The 22,668-nt window shown below is 43.0% G+C and overlaps 1 protein-coding gene across 1 annotated transcript in view; it reads right to left on the bottom strand.

Annotated features, from left to right (window-relative positions):
- Positions 1–22,668, bottom strand: part of JARID2 (jumonji and AT-rich interaction domain containing 2) — a 307,370-nt gene that overhangs the window by 83,285 nt on the left and 201,417 nt on the right. Inside the window, 1 exon segment of the mRNA XM_006027253.3 lies at positions 6,993–7,162. Coding sequence (XP_006027315.1) covers positions 6,993–7,162 — 170 coding nt within the window.

The raw sequence follows: 22,668 nt of genomic DNA, 5'->3' as shown, positions 1-22,668 counted from the left end.
AGGAAGTTGCACAGCTGAAGCCACCAACATTTTTGAAAACTTGTCTCTCTCAATTTCTGTGTACCACTTGCAAGGAAACAAGTTTTCTATTACAGATTTTCCTTTTGCTACACTTGCATGAGTGGGGAGGAGTCAAGGACAGTAGAAAAACAAGAGCAATATCTGAAGAATGAAGGTCACAAACTATCGAAGGATAAGGTTTTTATTCACTTATGCCCCAGTGTTCTAGCCTATGGTTGCAAATCAGTACTGTCTTTCTGCTTAGCAATCACCAGATAATCTGACATTAAATATTTTATGGAATGAGAAGCATGGATGGAGATGTGTTGAAGGATATTTGGGTGAAGGAGACATAAGGGACGCAGGTGCTAAGCTAGACACATCAGATCTACATTCCCATCCCACATCAGATCTACATTCCCATCCAACTTTCCAAATTACTTTGTTCACTCTTGTTCCCCCAAACAGCAATATTGATTTCTTCCTCCACAAAGATATTTATAAGTTCTAGGATACAACAAAAATACACAAACTGAACATTCCTGAATCTGTATTTCAAAGGGATGTATTCATCATTTTATTTCAAATAAAAGCTTTGAAGGGAAACAATGTAACATACATTTGCCACAGTCTCAGGCAGAACTGTGGAAGTTGGGGAAAAAAGGTCATATTTTTAAGTGGCATGTTTTTAAAAAGGAAAAAAACCCCACAATAGAACTGTGATTTAAAGGGACTATAGCAGGTATAGTTAGGGTTAACTATGAGATTCTACAGCTTGCTTTTTAAAAAGATTAAAAACTGAATTTTTTTCCATGATTCTTTTACAGAACCAATATTCTCTTAAAGCAAGTCTACCCAAGTAGAGCAAACTGGAATACATAATCATAGTGTTGATTTTGAGAGAGGTCAGGAACGGACAGCTAGCTTCAATAAGCCTCTCTTCCTTAACACAAATAAGCTAAGAGGTTTTTGTGCTGTCTTTTATTGGACCAACTATATAACTACATTATTTAATTATACCATTGGTCCAATAAAAGACATCAACAACAAACAAACAAACAAAACAAAACAAACAACCCCAAACCATGCCCCTCATACATTTCCTGGACTGTCACAGCTACAACAACCGTCTAAGCCCACTAACACAAACAATTTCTTTAAAGAAAGTAATTTTAAACCATCAGTGCTACATTTAATTAAATTTTATAAAAATAAACTTTTCTTGTAGGCACAAAGTGTGCACTTTTAATCACTTGCTAGAGTAGGGTAGTGGTTCTCAACCTTTTTACTCAGGGCACTACTCAGAAAAATGCCAGCTCCTAGCTTCTGCTCATTTTTCTTAATGACAGGGGGAAAAAAAACAGAGTAATTCTTCTGTTGCAAAGAACTCGGAGAAATCACAACAGGTCAAAATGTTTTTCACATTATGGATTACTATTTTAAATCTCTGGGTTTAATCTTGTGAATCACATGTAGGTGTTTGCATACATAACGGCTACATGGCACCCTGGCTGAGAAACCACTGGTGTAGCATCAGATATAAGCCTCTAAAGTTCTCCTGTCAATTTATCCATCAGAGGTGCAATTCCTGAAGGACATGGCTGTGCCAGAGGAAGCCCCTCAACACAGACACAAGCTTATCCTGCAAAAACGTGCTGTTCCTGGTCTAGGAGGTATAAGCTGCATCCATATTAGGGATGCTGTATACCAGTACAACCATTCTACCAAAGAGTAGAGTCTGGCTACGTCTACACTAGGAATAAGAATGCCTGCATATTATATCAGCAAAATGCTGCTATTGTGGACATGCTACAGGGACACGGTTGTGTACTACACCAGCACAGCGTAACTACCTCCGCCAAGCAATAACAAGCTTTGTCAGTATAAACACAATACTGTCTGTATAAGCGCATGTAAACTTTGGGCTTCTGCTGAAACAGTGACTTTGGCTAATGGTCACACCACTTCAGAGCCAGGCTGACAGAAATCTGCAGTGCAGATCCAGCCTAAATCTCTTGACTTCTCACTGGAAGTCAGCTAAGTATTTTTTATGAGGGGGGAGGCATGGTATCTGAAGAGAACCTTTGGAGTTTTCTACCCAGCATTGTTTGCACATGGCAGGATGAAGGGATGGGGGTCACTTCCCACATTCTTTATCAATCTCAGTCTCATCTCTTGAAAAGTTCAGTATCACCAACATATAAAATTTTTATATATAATTTTTTTCTTACATGGGTGACTCCAACCTTTTAGGGAGATGAGACTAAGATACACACACACACACCAGTCCCATATTGGATCAGCATCGATATAAGGAAAATTGACTGAATTGGTAATCAGCTTTTTTTGGCTGATGTGGCCGACAATGCCAAGGATAAATGCCTGTACACGCGTGCAGCCCAGCAGCAGCTGGGTCCGGCTGGTAAGTGTGTTGTGGGGGGGAGAGGAGGGCAGATCGAGGGCCCTGCAGTGCAGAAGGGAGTGGGGGATGGAGCTGCAAATGGCTCATTGGGGGAAGGGGGGAAGCTCCCATCACTATGTACGTCCCTAGGAGGGCGTATAGAAGGCATGTACTCCTGGATCTGCGCATGGGGTGAGGGAGGGTTACTGCTGCAGGCTGGGCCAGGGCGGCACCCGTTAAACTTGTAACAGAACAGAAGTTTAGGGCACATAAACCAGTTTCAAAATGGCTAAAACTGGTTTAAGATAAACCTGGTTGAATATAGCATCAGACTTAACTGATTTAGGTCAAACCGGTTTATGAAACTTCTGTCCCAGACCCCTTCCTGATTCAAGTTAAATCAGAGTCCCCCCAGCATCCCACCATTTTGAAGCCCTGGGCTGGGCTGTCTGCTCCAGAGAACAGGGCTGGCCCCACCCCTCTGCTCCCTATCCAGAGCAGAGGGCTGGCTCACTATCCCGCCCCCTCCCCCCGCAAACCCCTGCTGGAGTTTGAGGCCAGGGAAGGGAGTTAAATTTCCCTTCTGCCGAGTGCAGAGATGCCCTGCCCTGCTTATTTAGTGCTGACTGCAACTGTGGACTACAAATCTTAGAGGCATCTGGAAACAGGAAGAAGAAATGATGAGCAACCCCGCAGAGTCCTGCTGCTGTTATTGTGGACTGAAAATCCCAGAGACCTCAGGGGCAGCAGAAAGAGGAAGTGAACGCACAGCCCATGCTGGCTACATGCCAGCAATCCATGCTGTAGCACCCCCTGGCTTCTGGCTTGAATCATTGCAGGCATGTGGCTGCATTTCCTGAATCAGAAGTGAATGTCTGTTCATCTGCTTATTGGTTCAAACTCTGCAGCTTAGACTAACCTGCAAAGACTGAATCAATTCAGCCTCAGGCTTTTTGTCTGTCTGTACTTAACCTATAAGGTAGTGACAGAAGCATGCATAGGGGATGGATCAGGGGGCAGAAAGCCTCTCTGATTCCACTATCAGTCTTTTAAAGGGGCTTGATTAAAACAATCAAGTTCAGCTCTCCCACTGCATTTCCTCTCTAGCATTTAGGTGGGGGGGAGAGAGGAAATCAATCTTTTTTTTTTTTTTTTTTTATGTGCAAGCACTGTGTGAAAGAAACCAACACTTCTGCATTTTGAAGAAGTTAAGAACGGATTGCAAATCTTCAACCACACTATAAAACATATATTTCTTTACAGCTGAACATCTGCTAGAAGAAATTACAGGTATGAGATCCAAATGTTCATTACTGAGAGAAAATATTTCAGCCTATAGTAGTGGATTAGGACAAGATATCCATGTCTCATTATTGCATTATTAAAATCAGAATGTTAAGGGGGGAAAAAAAGAGTCTCTCTCTCTCTTATTCAAATGATTTTTCAAAGCTCCCACATCTGAGGAAAGCTATAACAATATATGTTTAATAAGTAAGCAGCAGAAAAAAAAAATCTGTGTGAATGTGCCCATGTGCGCACACACGCCAGCTGAATTTTCCCACAAACAAACTGTGTCAATTGGCCCAGAGCACAGCAGTTGCAGGCTGCCAACAGACTGAACAACCTCACAGCAAAGAAAATTAGAAATACATTTCCATGGATTAGCTTTCAAGGGACTAGCTTGCGATTTTAGACTCCACTGGATTCAACTTCTCACAATCCATCTATTAAAAAACCCTGACCATCCCCAACCCTCTTGGGAGGAGAACTTTGCAGACTGAACGAGAGCATCAAGATAGATAATTTAGCATCCTCAGTCCAAGTTTATGAGCAGTCAAATGCATTAAGAGAGGGATATTCTACCATGCTTCACTAAGAGGAGAAAAATCAAGGGAGACAGCTCTGGGTGGTACTGATCAGTCACCTTCAAGTTGGGAGCACAGCGCTGTCTGTAACACAGGGGTGGATTAAAATTTACTGGGGCCCTGGACAAACAGAAAATTAGAGGCCCCCTCACATGGCATTATAAACATGAATGTATCAAAAAGCATTAATAAATAGGCCCGTTAAATGTTTACACGGTGCATTAATAAATAAAGCACAACATGTGATGTCAAAATTAACTATTTTGATTTTTGTGTCAATTTTGCCACACAAAACTGAATAAAACAACTGCCTTAGGAAAATGACTTGGATGCATGGGATCACCATAAATGTATAATACCATGAAAGGAAAGATATTTTAGTTCAGTGGTCATGTAGACTCTTGTTTGACTATTTTTTTTAAATATACATTTTACATTGTAACTACACTACGGTAAACTACAAGAAAAATACATGCCATACCTATAGCCTCAAGTAAGAGTCTAAGAATACCGTTAATTAGTGATTTTTGCAATTACAATAAAGCAGTAGGCCTACATAATACATCTCAATATCTTTACTGACACTTTAAACATGTGCTAAACTTTATGTTGATATATACGTACATATGCACACATGCATAATCTCTCTCTCTCTATACCTGTATCCCTCTCTATATAGCTAGCTATATAGATGTATACATACGCACACTCTCTCTCTCTCTATATAATGTACCTCTCTAGACAGACAGACCTGTATCTAATGACTCCTTGGAAGAGCTCACACTTCTCCACATGAGGTGCCATCACTTGGGAGAGCTGCAGAGCCCTCTGTATTGGCAGCCTTATTTGGGGTTGAGAGCTGCAGGAAGCCTCCTGGGGGCAGTGGGATTCCCCTTCTTTGCACCCCAAACCAGTCCTTGGCAGCAGGACTAAAGCAGTGCACACTGCCCCACAGGGAGATCTGGAGCAGTTTGGGGTTGTACCCCCACAACACACACACAGGCACATACCGCATCTGCAGTGAGCAGCACAGCAGCCTGTCCTGAGCTGCATGCGCTGAGACCTGACCCCTGGGAGGAAGGGAGGGCAGGATCAGACTCCTTTCAGGCACAGGGATGGGACAGAGAGAGAAAGAGACCAGCTGGGCAGCGAGTGGCAGGGACAGTGGGGATCCTCACTGCTGCCTCACCCCGGTTGTTCCTATGGAGCAGTCAGACAAGTTAGCAGTCAGCCACCACCTCCCACAGGCTCTCACGCATTTAACAGCAAAGGAGTTTCAGTGCTTCACCTGACTTTTGCCTGCAGGCTGGGGAGTGCAGCGGGCTCCTGCCCCCAGGGGGCCCCTGATCGGTAGGGGCCCCTGTGCCTGGGCCCTGCCGGCCCATGCGTTAATTTGCCCTTGCTGTAACAGCAGCAATAGAAATCTGTGATGTGGGAGTAGTAAACTGATATAATAGATGACAGTGGCAAACTTCAGTGGTGTCACTAGATTAGGATGCTGTAGCTAGGGCAGGAACAAAGGCATTTCCTTAGATTAAGGAATGGGAAAAAAAGGGCAACAGCAGTCATCCACTCTAGCACATAAAGCACTGAATAGCTATGCAGGAACTGGCACACTTGACATTGAAAGAAACATGGCTACAACTTGGGATTAGTGCCATAATTAGGAGATAGAACATGAAAAAAAAAATGCCCTCAGGACCCTATGTGGAGGCAGAACAAATCCTATCCTGGGAAAAATAGCATGCAACACAAACAGGATCTCTTCCTTTGATTTCACCACAAGATAAAAAGTATCTGAACATCACTCAAAGGCTTTGTCTCCATTGCTCAGAAAGGCACGTTATTACTACAGGGTCACTATCACATATTAGCCACCCTACTGTAAAACCACATTAAAGATCAGACACCAGGAATTTTTCTGCAAGGAAAGTAGGTGACCTCAACCCCCGGTGAAGGGTACAGTGTTCACCTTACCCAGGTGAGCGACAGAGAGGGTCTGGGCCCTGGGCTGGGGCTGTGCCAGCTGCAGCAGTGGAAACTTGGCCAGCAGTGATGGCAACTGCTGTTTATGTGCCCTAAGTGGCAACCAGGGCTGATGCACCACTCATTATGCTACTGACCTCATCCACCTACCCCACAATAAGCCTACAGCTGCCTTCTCTCTAATACGATTTGACAGTGAAACAGCTAATATGCATTAGTTATCATGTGGTAAACAATATTTTGGAGAGCAACAAGAAAGACAAAGTCAAGCTTTTGTTCTAGTCAAACAAAGCAGGTACGGTGAGGACAGACTAAAGGGCATCTGTATGTAGAGAAAGGGAAGAGCCAACTAGAATTCCTCTCTTTGTGGAAATGACATACAAAGGGTTAAACAGAGCTTCGACTTATTCAAGCAGACAAAGTGAGGGAATAAAGGACAGGGAGGGAGACAAAAACCTAGTCAGGGTGACAGGATACTAAGCATGAAAAGAAATTTCTCTTTACAAAATTATTGGCCTCGTGTTATAGTCTGATAATGATGGAGTCTAACACTCCTCTATACACACACAGGAGTGCTGGACACCTACTCCTTCTGCTCAGTCACATTACTGATTGGAAATGAGTGCAATAATGTGTGCAGCACGCTCAAGTGCTGCACCAGGCAGTACTCTCAGCATGGGGCACTGCATCCTGTTCTCTGGATTACTGATTATTTCCCTAGGTTACTTCAAGATTCCTACCTCGAAGGCAGAGAAATGTAAGGAAATCTTCTGTCTTGGGCTTCCTTTTCGAGAGGTCAGATATTTGAGTAGCGGGAGGGGGTAACAATGGTTCCACTATCTTTATTGGAGTTGTGCTGGGACTGTTTGGCTGGGACTGAGCAAACTTCCTTTGTGCTTGCAGCCTCGGCCTGTGAAAACAAGAGAGAGTATCATGTTAGGAAGAACTGAAAATATAGACTTTCAAGTTAAACAGCTCAATGTGAAAAAAAGAGGGATAAAACCAGAGGGTTGTCAGTTGCATCTTCCATAATCATATCAAGCTGGCAATGAATTTTTCAAGTTAATAGAACTTAATCATTTTTTAAATGGTTGTAAGGTGCTTATCTTAAAGTACTGGCTAATTTTTAGCTCTTGTGTGTGTTGCTTATTCAGCTAGCACCAAGCAACACATAAAGAGAAATTCTCTTCATCAGCTGGCTACTGTAGCACAGGCTTCAAACACTTCAACATGCTAATGGACAAATCTCTATTTCTTTCCTTCATGATACCCTCTTCTCTCCCCTCACCCCCTTTTTTTAAAAGGTGTTTTGCTTCTACCCACAGTAGAACCATTTTATATGCTGGATATCTTTAGCTCCATTACAAATTTCTAAATTTGCTAGATCTTCAGTCCAAATGCCCAGATATCCTGAAACTGAACCCTGGAATGGTAATACATTCTTCAGTTGTACTGTTATGCATCTATTAGTATACAATTTTGTAACAGCTTCAAGGAAAGTATTATTGATAGGCAAAGAAAACACCAGGGCTTTCCTTCTCACCATCAGCAGCGTGATGGAGATTTGCACTTAGGCTAGTAAAATATTCAGGACAATCTTGCAAGCCTACATTAAAAAGAACAAAGAATGCAGAAAGGCAGCCTGAAGGCCTCTCATTCCTGACACTGCAACAAGCTGGATCTCCAATGTAAACTGTATGTTATGCATCATCATGTAAGGTTCAGAGAAGCAATGTGGTTTCAAGTGTTCATGCCAAAAACTAAAAAACTCACCTATTTGAAGGCTCTGAAGGTAGCAGGTAGCAATAAATACATTTTTCTTTAAAAAAAATTAGAGAGGAAATATGTTTAAGGGAGAAAGACTGTGGGTGGGAAGGAGGTTAATTGAAGAGGAAAAAGCTTAGTGCCTCTCCAGGAACCTAATTCTGCAAAAAAAATAAATACATACTTAAGCCTAATCATGACATTTTAACTTCTTTTCTGGACTAAGGAATAGTCAACTGACACTTTGAGAACTCTGACTAACCTAACGCATTAGAAAATAAGTGTTTCATAGCACTCAAAAATGCAAATGTTATTCAGAATGCCAGAAGTTAATTCACGATCTGATAATTTTATAAATGCTGGTTTAAAATGTGTGTTTTTGTATCCAACACAAAATAAAAAATAAATAAATACATACATACATACATACATAAAGAGGAAAGAAAAATAGCCAGCCCAAAGGTAATTAACAGCAGGACAGAGAAAAATATGCCTGGAACCCAAAACATCTATTTTTAGAAAGGGGACAAGCGGCAGCAGGGCATATCCTCCACGGCCAGCAGTGCCACGTCTATATTCCGCACCCCCACCCTGCGCCAGCTGGACAAGTGGTGGCAGCGCCCACTCCCCTTTACACCGGCTGGGCAAACGGCAGCAGTGCCCAGTCCCCAACCCCAGCTGGCAAGCAACGGCAGCACCTGCCCCCTCCACGCTCCCCTGTGCCAGTGGGACAAGCAGTGGCAGGGCAGAGCCTCCTCTCCAAGTGCTGTTGCGGGGTGGCAGTGCTGGGGGTGTGCTAGGGGCAGGAAGCAGCCCAGCTGGGCTGCTTCCCCATCCCCACCGCTAGACTGTGTTGGGGGCGGGAGGCAGTGATCTAGTGCTGGGGTGGAGAAGCAGCCCAGCTGGGCTGTCCCCCACCCCCGGCGTGATCTCCATCCCCAGCGAAACATTGAAACAGGCTTTCTGTTTCTATGGAACAGAACAAAACAGCTGTTTCGAATTGAGAAATGGAACGCTATTCTGTTAAACCATCAAAACTCAAGGCAAAACGGAATGGTGCCATTTCGCACAGCCCTAATGGGTATCAAGAGCAAGATAACAATTCAAGTGCTTGCCAAATATTTTCTAAAATCTTTGGAAGCTTTGTGATGGATATTATATATAAAATGCACTTGCTCAAGACAGGGTTTTTGGTTGTACTCATGTTAGTCTAAAGGACATAGGTGCAAATTTCCACCTATTTACATTCTCACTGACATCCTGTCACTTTTAGCTTCTTTCATTCCTTGAGATCTCAGAACAGCAAAGATGCCCCATGCCTGAAGAAGGGTGCTTGTGCCTAAATGCTTTCAAAGAACATTTTTCCAGCTGGTCTAATAAAAGATCTTACTAAAGACAAGGGGGTCTAAATGCTTGGGGGGGGGGGAGGGGAAGGAATAGCAGTATTTTCTACATGCTCTTTAATAAAAGCAGAAAACAAAAGCAGCATTTACTTTGTTGCCCCTATAATCCCACACCAATTGTCCATGTAGTGAATTATACTCCTTCATGACCAAAACAAATCCACTAAACAGATATTCATATTTCTCACTTATTTCCACATCCTCAAGAACTCATATATTGCTTATTATCCAAAGGCACTTATATTCTACCTGGAAGACATCAATTTAAACATATGCATTCCTTTTATTTAGGAACAATGATCTTTCAGGAAGAACTTCTTTCTACATATCAATCTATGCCTCCCCAGAAGTATTCAGTTTGTAAACCAGAGTGCTTCTACAAATTTATGTAGGCTGAAGAGCTCTTGCAGAGGATGAATGGGATTTTAATTTCAACCAGCTCATTTCTATCACCAAAACCGTGCATGTGGCCACAGAAAAATGCTGTGTATTGAATTCTATTCTACCCAAAATATGTACTTTCTAGCCAAAAAGCAGACTGGAAAGGTTAGGGGTTAAGATCTTTGCTTGCTGATGTAATAAGCAAAAAATTCTTACTGCCCCCAGCTGATATGCTTGATACTCTCTTCCAAAGATGCTATAAAAATGTAATTTAAGCAAATGCTTCTTACAGGTACCTGTTCATAACCACTACAAGCAAAAAAGACAGCTAAATTGTAATATTAAGTGGATGACATTACAAAAACTTAAGGGTTGAATATTTCACACCTGTCATAAAGTTTAATATTACCCTTTGGAAAATGGATTAAGCACATTATTTGCAGCGTGTAAACCCAATATGCTCAGTTTTTGGAGTGATGAACAGTGAATAGGGAACAACATGTACATTTACCATAAAGACTAATATTCACTAAATGAATAAATCAAAAGGCATGACATACAGTTTCGATGCATACAGTGCATGCCATTCCTTCTGGTTCCACACCAGCGCTGCCCCCCCCATATTGCCACCACCTTTTCCAAAGCATAATCCCCAAGTCTACACAGCCCAATATGACATGAACCCACATGGTGCAACCACTTCTCTGGGTGCATCTACACATGCAAATAATGCAGGATGAAGTGGGCAGGGAGCAATCTCATGTCTCCAGCTGCTTGGGAGCAAATGTGCTCCTGGTCAGGCATCTACATGTGCGTTACTGCTCAGTAAGCAATCTGGAGTGAATGTGCTACTTGTCTTTACAGGTAGCAAATTTACTTGAGATTAGAGCAGGTTACTGCGCAGTAAGTGTCTGCATGCATAGACAATGAAACTTAATGTGCAATAATTAGCTCTAATCTCAAGTTAAGCGTCTCTTGTACAGTAAATGTGCCCTCTAGCCCCTAATTTGAGTCTCAAAGGACTTCTAGTCTAGCAATGAAATCTAGCGTAGCAGAGCTCCCTCCAGACTGACTTCAGGCCTTGTGCCATGCCAAAAAGGAGACTGAGCTGGCATGTTTGGTCTCTTTTTTCTCATTTCCTTCTTGCCTACAGCATGGTGTAGTTTATGCACAATTTCAATGGCTTAATTTGAGTTAATATTTCCACGTTCTGAAGAACCTCGGTCTGACTTTGATGACCTATTAAACCTCTTTATTTAGCTATACTGGATAAATTCTTGCTTTCCCCCTTCCCTGTTTTGTTCATTATCCCTCTAACTCTAGACATAAGTTGCAACCAATTTAAAGAGTTACCTCTTCTCGGTCTCAAGTGAAAGGATCAGTATTCAGTTTAGTTTGGTTTTGTTCCTTTTCCTTCCTTCGAATATAGTATTTTTTTCAATGCTGAATTTTTGGTTTATTCATTTTCTTTGCTTTAAAGTCACTACTGCTTAATAGCTCAACTGCAGATACTTTAGAACTAACTACTGCCTTGTTACTTACAATTAAGTCAAGTATAGGCTCTCTTCTTGCGTGCTCCATGATTGTTACAAGAAGCAATTGTTTAAAGGTGTCAAGAAATTGCTTCTCCACAGTGGGCTCCATTGTGATACTTGACAAGTTTATACACGAATCATCCACATTCCTCATTATTCTTGCTTTGTTGGACTTTGCTGCCTCTCTTGATCTCTCTCAATATTGTGCACTCGATATCTTTCTTCTCAATATGGAGGGGAGTAATTCAGATCTACTAGCATATTTGTATTCTTACAGCCATACAAAATCTAACAAGAGAACACAATTGGATCCAAGGAATCTTTTAAACAGAACGCTGCTCTGACATGTTTTCATTTTAACCTGTCCTTTCTACATGATTTACAGCTTGTAGTCAGACATTACTATATCCTATGCCTATCTCCCTATGCCTGAAAAAGGATGTTTGTGCCCAAAAGCTTGCAAAGAACAATTTTTCCAACTATTTAGTTGGTCTAACAACAGATATCAATCACATCAACCCAAACAACTTTGTTTTACAATACCCTGCTCATTTTACTCATTCTATCTAGGCAATGCCTACTCTCCCCTTGCTAGGCATTCTAGTTCACCTAGTTTTTGTGTTGAGCTTACTATATAAAGACATAGTATATTTCTTCCCATGTGCCTGCTTGAATTTAAATTCCTTCATCTGATGTCTTGCTGATTTAGCAAAAGATTCCTCTGGGATCTTTACCTGTTCCTGTTCCACGTGATGAAGGAACGATAACCTTTGTACACATCAAATTTGACACAGAAGTGACAAGCAAGTTTATTTCCCTATACATGGTGAAATTCCAGACATGATGTGCATTTATGCAGGGATTTTCTTATGTCCATAGTGTCACTTATTACAGTAAATGCATCTGCAAATGAGGTTCTCCAGACACACACACTTCATTCAAAAGAATCAAAGCCTCTTTATACATGGTAAACTTTTATCTTTATACATGTTTTAAAATTGAATAACAAAGCATCTATTGCATAAGCACTTATACTTTCAGGCACTTAAGTTCTAGCTTTAACTAAATCAAGCCTGTCAAATGTACTCATTGGAAAATAAAGTCCTTGGGAAGTATGAGACCCGTGCTGGTGGAGGGAACATTCTTCACAGACCAATTGGAAAATGTGTTGCAGTTTCTCATACAAAGAAGTGGCCAAATGGAATTGTATCAGATCTTCCAAGCAGACTCACTTCTGCCTAACAAGAAACATAAAGCACTCACACAAATTGTATTATTTTTTCCTTTTACCAGCCCAAACCCAGTGGTGCAGAATGCCCTGCAAAAGACCCTCTGCTGATTATTAAATGCACACTACACAGGTAAATTTTCTTTCACTCTTTCGTCCCAGAAAGTAAAGCTTATGGTTTTAAACTTATCCAGAAAGGAATGAGACAAAAAATTGTTGTTTTACATGTACACAGAGAGATTTGGTAAATCTCCCTCTGCAGAAGCATTTTTGCATGAGTCTTCTGTCCAGCAGTGCTGAATGTTATTGTAATCTCCATAGACTTCTGGTATTTAGACATGGCTCTAATGACTGAGAGTTGAAACACAGCATCAGGCACAGTCCTGGGCATGAATTGTACCCCTCAAAGAATGGCAGGTGTGAGGACTCTAAGGCACATCCAACTTATATTTCCTTTCCAGTTTCTCTCTTGCTCTAGGAGTAGTCGTCATTTACTACTTGTCTATATTAGCAGTAAATTACTACTCACCCTTCTTCTACCACACCAGACTGAGAGACTCCAGCTAGTAGGTGGTGATGAAACTGAAGCTCCAACCACTCCCTCTTCCTTCCCATCTTCCTCCCTTCCCTACTTGCTCTGAGAAGGGAGGAAGATGGCAGGGGCAGAAGCCCCACTTACTCCTATAAATGAGACCTCAAAGTGCCGGTGGCTCATAAGCAGGGATCCTGGTTTTATGATTAAAAAAAAATCCCCAATTTAAATGAAACACCACTAATTTTATTTAGATCTATCAATATAGATATATTAGTGGTGTTTAATTTTAATCATAGAAAAATGTGGATTTAGGGTTACTTTTTTGTAACTGAAAATTGGGGATTTTTTTTTTAAATCAGAGAAAACCAGGATCCCCACTCAAAAGACATTTTGGAGATATTCTGCTCTTACAAGACAATCAGTAAGCAAGCCATTCAAGTCGAAATCTAGCCCTGTACTATCAAGATCAGTGATTCTTAACCAGGGTGCCAGGGCTGCCTTTAAGCTTAAGGAGATAAGGATATAAATGCGGGCTTGGATTTGGTCCCTTTCCCAGCCCCTCTGGAAGGACATAAGCACTGTAATAAATACATTAGTTTTTTAAATAGGGTGCCACTCCATTTACAAAAGTAATGGAGGGGTGCCTTGAGTCTATTGAGGGATGTCTTGAGTTTAAAAAAGTTGAGGACCACTGATCTAGATGTAGGGTGATGCTGTATTCAACTGTATTAGTTATTATCTGATGACAATTTTTGTAGTATTTTAAAATGTAACTTTACACTGATACAATCCATGAAGCGCTGTTTCTCAAACCTGGCGGCTTTATGCCCACACGGCACTCTCATACCCTGCTACTTCAGACACCACAGCTGCTTTCCTCATCAATGGCCAATTCCCTTTACCAGCAGCAATTGGTGGGGAGGGAAAGCAGTGGCAATGGCTAGAAGTAGTGGGGCATGTGTGCGGCTGGTTTAGGGATGTGCTACTGATTGCCTCCATAATTCACATGCCCCTTCCCCAGAGGGGTGCCACCCCACAGTTTAGAAAACAGTAATAGAAAGCAAGGTAAATTCATAGATTCATAGATGTTAAATCATCTAAGATAAATCTAAATGAGTAACCCATTTCAGAACTCATACTTACCAAGGCAGACCTTCTGTTTGCTCAATGTCCCTCACCTGTGTTGCTTAAAGCTTTTCTTTAAAACTAACAGGTTTATACCTTTCTTTTCACAAATGAACAGATCAAAGTGAAGTTAACCCAACTATCTCCCTTTAGCTCCTTTATACTGATTCTAAATCCTATCAAAAAAGGCTTTTGTTTTTCAAAAGTGAAATCAAAACACAGGTTTGTAAAAATCTCTTCAGCTACCAATTATAGAAAGGTGTTTGAAAATTAGATCTAATGAAGAGTAATTGATCCTACTCCATCTGCTAAATGACTCTTGTTCAAACCACAGCTGACAACTTAGACATATGTACCAAACACTGAGTGCAACTCCTATCAATCCTGGAATTGAATTACAGGCTTTTCTGACCAAATGTGCTGATCATAAAAAGATGGATGCGATGGTCTGCAAAGCTACACCATTTTTCAGTGTCTGAACTCTGTGAGAGACTGGAGATTTTTAAATTTGTTAATTTAAAATAATAGTTAATTTAAAGCATGCTCAACAAAGGAAGCAGAGAAACCTGGACCTGCTATGTGCTACTTCTATCTCTACTTTCAAAAAACGTTTAATAACATCTGCACAAGCTGTTTTTTTAAAGAACAGGTGACATAGCAAGGAGGGCCACAAGAGGCTCCTAGATACTGTGTTGGCCCTAATTATCTGGCAAGGACCCAGACAATTCTAGTCATCTACACAGAGAAGGGCTTACGACAGAAAAAGGATTTCTTTATTCTCTCCTGAAACTTATACATTGTATAGTGGAGAATTTAATCCAATACTGTCTTCACCAAACTCAACTGTTCAGTAGACCAGATCTTTTTAGGGAGGGTCAAGCATAACAGTTAGAACAGGGGTGGGCAAAATACAGCCTGTGGGCTGGATCCAGCTCAATGGATTGTATCCAGCTCACAGGTGGGCAGCCGTAAAATCATGGGATCTGGCCAGTGGGGAGCAGGTAGCTCCGACTGCTGTCATGCCAGGCAGACAGGTACATCCCAACTCTGACCACAGCTTATACCAGCACCCAGCTCCTGCCCTGAGCACTGGGAGTAGCACCAGCATCAGCCGTGGACATTGCTGGCAGGTTCCTGCTAGGGATCGGGGTAACCACCTGAGACTATAGCTAATGTGCTGATTATGCAGCATCACCTGTGGACCTGACCAGATGCTCTGATCCCTAGCGGGAACCTGCCAGCTGGGTCCACAGCTGATGTTGGCACCCATCTGGCATTGCTTCTGGTGTGCAGGCCAGAAGCTGGTGTAAGCTTCGAGAACATGCTGTAAGTGCAGAATGGTTTGGGGAGGGTGGGGAGAGGGGAGGGGACTTCTAAGCAGGCAACTCTAGGATGGCCATGGCAATTTGCTGATGACCTAAAATAAAAGCCACATTTCCTCATGTGAGTGTATAGTTACCTCAGAATAGTGCACAGGAGTGGGGTAAAGTAGAACCAAAAGAGAAACCTAATAGGACGCACTAGTCAAAGCTACACTAGTCAAATCTGCAACCCCTTTACACTAAGGCAAGTGCTTTCTGCTAAAGGTCCCTGAGGACATTTTTACATGCGTTTCCAGTGTGGCACTGGGCGCTTAATTAGTGAGCTGCACTAATTAAAAGTGTCCGTGCGTCGCATTCAAGGTTCAAGATACAGGGGGGGCTGATCCCCCCTATAAGAGACGAGAGCCCCCGGCCTGTCCCAGGCCTTTCTAAGAAGCTTAGGCGATGGCGACTCCTTCTGGCTGCCATCACTGCAAATCCCCGCCAAGAGTCTGAGTGTAATTCAAACGCTGGTCAAATGCATCAGGGTTGCCGTGCATCCCCATGCTGAAAAATGGCAGCAGGGTGCTTTGAATTAAAGCTCATTGGACATGTTTTATTTCAAAGTGCACCGCCATTTTGTCAGTGTAAAGACATGTGGTGACACTGATGCACGCAACGCACGAGGCTGCCGGAGCACATCAATCATCTAGTCTGCTCCAATGTGCTAGATTTCCAGCATGTTGGAGCAGGCTCCCCGCATGTGTGTAGGAGCCCTGAGAGTCCCTTTCCATCCATGTCTGGCTCCCATGCAGCAGTCACAGGAGTAATTCACAAATACTACTATGCATTATGCGTATTATTCAAACTTCTACATACAAGGCAACAGACTCTTCTACATGTTACCTCAATAAACACAGAAGCAGTTATTTCTGAGGAGTCAGATACAGGGATAAAAAACAGAAACAAGATGGAAAACATTCAGACAAGAACAAGTCTTTTCTTTTCTTTTTTTAAGGAAGCACACAGGAGGAACTAAAGAAAAAGGCAAGAAAAAAAATGAAAAGAAAAGAGCCACAACTGGAAAGAAAAAAAAATACTTGGGAGACAGGTCAATAGTGTGGGGGGAATGATAATTATTGTATCAAACCACTGTGTCAGGGTACACAGGAGGGATACACATTTGGCAGTGTTTGCCAGGAATCTTTGTCTACTAGCAAAAGATTAAGAATTCCTCACGCTGCCTTGGGGAGGGTATGACAACTAAATTAAACCTCTCCCCATGAAAATTTTCCTACAGCTGTCTCTATCAGCTTAAGGCCTATGCCAAGAAGTCTTCCATAAATTACAGTCCGCAAACTTCTCTCTAAGCTCAAGAAGATGTAGGCATTTATTTCTGTAACAAGCAGGGGGCTTTTTCATTTAAACTTTTTCTGGTTTCCTGGGAACTGGAGTTTGATGGTAGTCCCCTCTCTGGAGGGAGGCAAGGACCTGTGATGACCTGGAGATGGCAATAGATGGCAGAAGAGATCCTTCTGAATGTCAAAAGGAAGGTCACGCAAAGCCGGCTTTGTCTTACAATAGCTCCTTGAACTCTCACTTTGAAGAAGCCTCATTCTGAGTCTCAGTATTTCAGTGCAGACAGACCGTCAAACCTAGAGATGGATTCTAAACAGAGGCCTGTACACCGGAGGATACAGGAAAGAGGAGCTGAGGGGTGGGGAGCAATCCTATCCCCTTGGGCTGTGCTGCACACATGCAGTGAGTTCTCCGAGTTCACCAGCTTGTCAGCAGAGGTTCTGCCACAGCTGCTGCTTCAGTATGGTTTGGGACAGGACCTTGTGGTTGAACACAACCACTGCTCATCCCCAGACCTTCAATGGAGTGGTGTTTACCCAGAGTCCTGCAGATCTGGCAGAAGATGCACTGATGGCTCATGTGCAGAACAGCCGAAGGGGCTGCAAGCACAACCCCCTCCTACCCTCACCCCTCCCCAAACCACCCCTGGGCCTGCACACAAAGGTGCGACTGCAGCTTGTGCAGACATACGTGTTAACCTTCATCTAGCTAGCTAGCACTCTAACTACATGAATGCAAGCTTCACTGCACAAGCCCATCTGAGATTCCAGTCATACCAGAGTTAGCTACATTAAAGCCATCTTAGGTATTTTGACATGAGCTGTAATTACATCATTGGGCTTCAGTGCAGACAAACTTTCAAAGAAGAGCAGGGGTGCTGGGAGAACAGCACTGATAAGACAGAGGAGAGCAGAGCAATGGATCAGGCAGGGGAGGTTGGGCCCCGCTGCCCTAAGGACCTGGCCTGTTGCTAAGGCGGTTAAACCAAAAGGTACAAAAATCAAAGCACCATGACTAGGAAACAAAAGTTTTCACTTCCCCTGAAAAAACTTTTCACTCCATTCAGAAAATTGTACAAATGACTTAATTTCTATTTTCTTCCTTGATATATATGAATCTCAAACGCCACAATCTTGTGCCACCTGCCCCCCTCCAACACTCAGACCTTGGAGACTGCCAGAGGCAAGCAGCAGCAGTGCTGTACGGATATCATTTCAGCCACCCTTCATTGGGTTGAAAACTTCCTGTTCAATTGATCCTGTTCATTAATCCCTACTATTTGAGTAAATTTTCCCTGTCTGCTAGCAGGAAGTGATAAAAGTCACAAGGTCAGTCTGGTTCAGGATAGATTAACCTCTTGCAAAGGTTGCTGGTTACAGTCTAAGCATACTGGAAACCAGATATCTGCATCTCATGTTGGGTCTTTTGAGTGTTTCATTACCATCTGGTGACCAATTGTTTCTTGGCATCCATTATAAAACCAAAATGGTTAAAGCTGCAGTAACAAAAAAGCTAGAGGTGCACAAAAGACATTGCATCTACTGCATAGTCTTTATACTGTTAAGTAGGAAAATGATCTGCTTTGCATAAAGGACCCGTCAATCATATTCACAATCCTGCCAACAAAGATTACAAACAAAAACACACAGATATAAGCTATGAAATGAATATCAACAAATAAGCCTATGTTATCCTTCTATAAACCTGACACCGAAAGCCAAATTATAGAAGTTGCCATCTGCTGTGGATGGCTGCCCTTCTTTTCTTGCACCGGGATAATCATTTTTATTAAAACTTCTCCTAAGGCCTCAGCCTTCTCCTCACAGACACCCCAGGAGTCAAACAGCCCATTCTTGGAAATCAATCAGCCAGATGCTGCCAGTTGTCAAAATAACTCCCCTGCACACCTCTGTTTAAGCAATGGCACATCTTGTCACAAGTCAAGTTACCCTGGAAAGGGAAAAGACCATTTCCCCCTGCACCTCTCCATGGAGGCACACTAAACCCTAAGAGAGGGGGATGATTTGAATGCCAGGGTAGGTACTCTTTTCTCTTCTCCCTGAAAGAAGCGTAAAGTAGCCGGAATTAAACCTACGGGAACTGTAGCCACAAAGACTACATCACCTCTAGCCAAAAATGTTTCTTCCACAGCCCACCATCCACACAGTCTGCCTTGCACGCTGAATATATTTTTTCTTTCCCCCTTCTCCCTCCCATTTCTTGGAGTAAGTCTTCATTCAGCAACAGACATAGGTGTATAAAGCATATTTTTATATGGAGAACATATTTTCTAAATGAAAACCAAAGACACTTGTCAGGGAGATGGTATAGGACTCTTTTGGTGGTCATCCTTAGGCTGAAGGGCTATGTCAACTGGATGGAAGAGTCAGTGCTCCACTTCCCCTGCTCCCCCTCCCAACAACGTTTATTCTTAGGATATGCTGCCACTCGACAAAGGGTGGGTGGGTGGGTGGGTGTGTGCATGCATGCGTGTGCTTTAACAGCAGGATGATGGACATACAATTAACAGAAACTAGGCACCTGCCATTTTTACAGCACAGTGGTAAAGTAATATGAAAGTGCCTCCAGAAGTTGGCCTTGCCCTGTCCTGTCTCCACATAGATAGTTCACAAGTATTACTTATCCTGAAGTTAAAAGATATAAAACAAAACAAAAATTTTAAAAAACGTTTTGGCAGTGGAAGCAAAGTCTTATTCTTTGGCCTTTTGCTCTGATGCCCCAGAAGCAGAGTCTATCACCCCTCTGTGCCCTGTTGTAATCAGACACTTAACAAGGCAGAGAACCAAGGAAAAGCATGGCCTTGATCCAGGCTGCTGCCTACAGATGGTGTGGTCCATGCAGCTGAGCTGCCTATAAACTTGATATTCACTACTCCGCCAGAAACAAAGTGAGTTCTATACATCCAGCAGAAGAGAATTACTGGGTGGGAGTAGCCAGGCTACTAACATGTACAGTAACAGACTAATCTGGAGTGGTTCCAGTAGTGTATGTGTGCTCAGCTAGCCTGTTATCAACTTCACCAGCTCAGTTGGCCAGCAGTACCTTCCAAGGTCCAGTCTGCATAGCTTTATACGAGCAGCAACAAGACAAACAAAAGGAACAAAACAATCTCTTAGAAAATGTGGCATTTGTAAATTTTCAGGGCCACGTGATCTCCTTTACAGTTATTTACAGCAAGTGGCTCTGCTAATTTAAACATGCTCTACCATTTAGAGTGAGATCCATCTTCAGCCACATCAATATATTAGCAAACAGCATTCTTCCAGTCACAGATCAGCGCAAAGGGTCACTATTGTTATTATCCCACAGCCATTTATAAATCAAATCTGGCACATCAAACAAATATCCATGCACGCACGCATGCACTCTCTCTCTCTCCTGGGTGCTCCAAGTATCTTTTATGCTCCCCCAGAAGGTGACTATTTTAAGGCCCTATGAGCATATAGTAGGCCCCTACAAACAATGTATCAACACATTATACAAGTTAAAATTTACACCCTTCCCTTATAAGAAAACAGCAATAGAATACAAAGTCCAGCCTATGCTCCCGTCCCCACACCGTCTGTTCATAGAGTTTCCTTGCAAGAGCTCCCTGTTTCAACCCCTAGATCAAACTGACCAGATGGTCAGGCCATCTCAAATCCTGATAGAGTTATCTGCACCTGCTATAACCAGTCAGTAAAATTTACTCAGCAGCTTTATGCATGGTTCTAAATCCTCCTAAGAGGGAAAGGTCTCAACAATCAAATCCTGCTTCATCCAGTGAGGACATGTAAATTCTGTAAGGTTCAAAATCCAATGACTCCTTGGCATCTCCCAATGAACTGATACTTTTTCTATGTCCCCAGTACATTGAATCTTTTCACCTGGAAAATGAAAATATTTACCAAGCTCTCTAAGTGATGTTTTGAGTGGTGCAAGAGCACTTTATCTTCAAGTTGTTATGCATCTTCTAAATGCTGTTATGTTCAGATGTATCCATCACAAAGGCAACAGCCATTACTTCTAGCAACGTAGGCTACCAGCTCATGTTAAGTAGCTTACATCAGTAAAGTCCTCGGAAAGATATAACCTGCTCTGTAAACTACTCGTAGAAGTTACCTTGAGAGATTGTAACTTGATGTTAATCTTAGTTTAGCCAAGGTTTAAAAATCTGTGCAGCCAAAAGACAGTTTTTAAAACTGTGTGAAGAGCCATATAGAAATTACAAAATATAGGGGGAATGGAATAGAGATCTATAAGTTATCTGTCAAAGACTGAGGGTACTGTCACAGGCTACCTTTAAAATATTTTTCATCTGTGGGATGTTATGCAGTCATAAAGTTAGAACAGCTTCAGCAGAGCAGCCACAGGTTAAGGCTTAATGCTGTCTCAGACCTGCACAACTGCGACTTGCCGCAAGAGGGCCTGGTGAGCAGGGCATGGACAGGGGCCAGGATTCTCTTCCTCCTCTGGGGTGGGAGAGGACGTGGGGGTCGTGGCATGTTGCTCCCAGATAGAGAAACCACCACGTGGCTTCCCTCACTCCACAGCCAACGGGAGCCAGATGGAGCCGTGTGTGGGAGGGGAAAAGTCTTAACAACTTCTGAAGCAAAGTCCCCACTGGATATGCATGATGTGCCACACCAGGCCAGAGCTGACACCCAGAAGGCTTGCTGCATGGGTTGGGTAAGGGGAATGCTGTCAAATGAACAGCAGTTCAGTTCAAATGAATACTAAGGGGAAGCTGAGTCATGGTGCAGTAGTCAGCAGCAGTGGAAAGTGGCACAGTGGGTGGGGAGGGAGATGACTGTCCAACACTAAAAGCCAATTGCCCATACTTGTTAGTGGTTAATTGGCTTTTTAACCACTTCCCTTGCACCAACGGCCAGCCCATTGAACGCATGCACAGGGTTTGCGAGCAGCAAACCGATGAACTGCACCTGGGTGCTCAGAGTGGGTCAGGGTCTGCTGGGGCTACACCCAGTGAGGACAGGAGGGGATGCTGGCTTGAACCCAGCAAAACACCCCCTGGGAAACAGAATTCAGGACAGTTGTAAGTTTGCCCACAGAACACAGAAGTGGGAACAGTGCATCTTGGGATGCTGGGGGAAAGAAAATAGATTGTTTTATCTTCCCAGAGCAGACTAACAATACCTTGGACCAACCTGGGTAAAACAGATCAAGATAACCCCCACCTGAACTGACAAAACTTTAAAACAGAGGGTACTTAGCACAAGTTCACCATCTGCCGAAAAGCTGGCAAGTCAGTCAGCAACACGGAAGTCCTTGACTTCAGGAAAGCCGACTTTGACAAGCTCAGGAGGCTTGTCAGTGAGGCCCTAAGGGACCGTGACCACAGGGAGAGAGGAGTTCAAGAAGAGTGGTCGCTCCTCAAGGGAGCGATCCTCAATGCACAAACTAAGTCTATTCCATCTCGGAGGAAAGGCAGCAAGAGGGCACAGCAGCTCCCTTGGCTCTCCAGGGACCTAGCAGACTTCCTGAGGCTAAAAAGAAAGGCCTACAAAGGATGGAGGATGGGAGTCACCTCCAAGGAGGATTATTCTGCACTGGTCCGGTCCTGTAGGGAGCAGACCAGGAAAGCCAAGGCTGCAACTGAACACCAGCTAGCTTTGAGCATCAAGGACAATAAAAAGTCCTTTTTCAGATATGCGGTGAGCCGGAGGAAAAGCAGGGACAACATTGGACCCCTGCTTAACCAGATGGGGCAACTGACAACTGACGCCCAGGAAAAAGCCAACCTATTAAATAGGTACTTTGCGTC

This window comes from Alligator sinensis, unplaced genomic scaffold (genome assembly GCF_000455745.1).
Source record: "Alligator sinensis unplaced genomic scaffold, ASM45574v1 scaffold928_1, whole genome shotgun sequence".
NCBI lineage: Eukaryota > Metazoa > Chordata > Crocodylia > Alligatoridae > Alligator > Alligator sinensis.
This window is presented reverse-complemented; position numbering and strand designations above follow the sequence as displayed.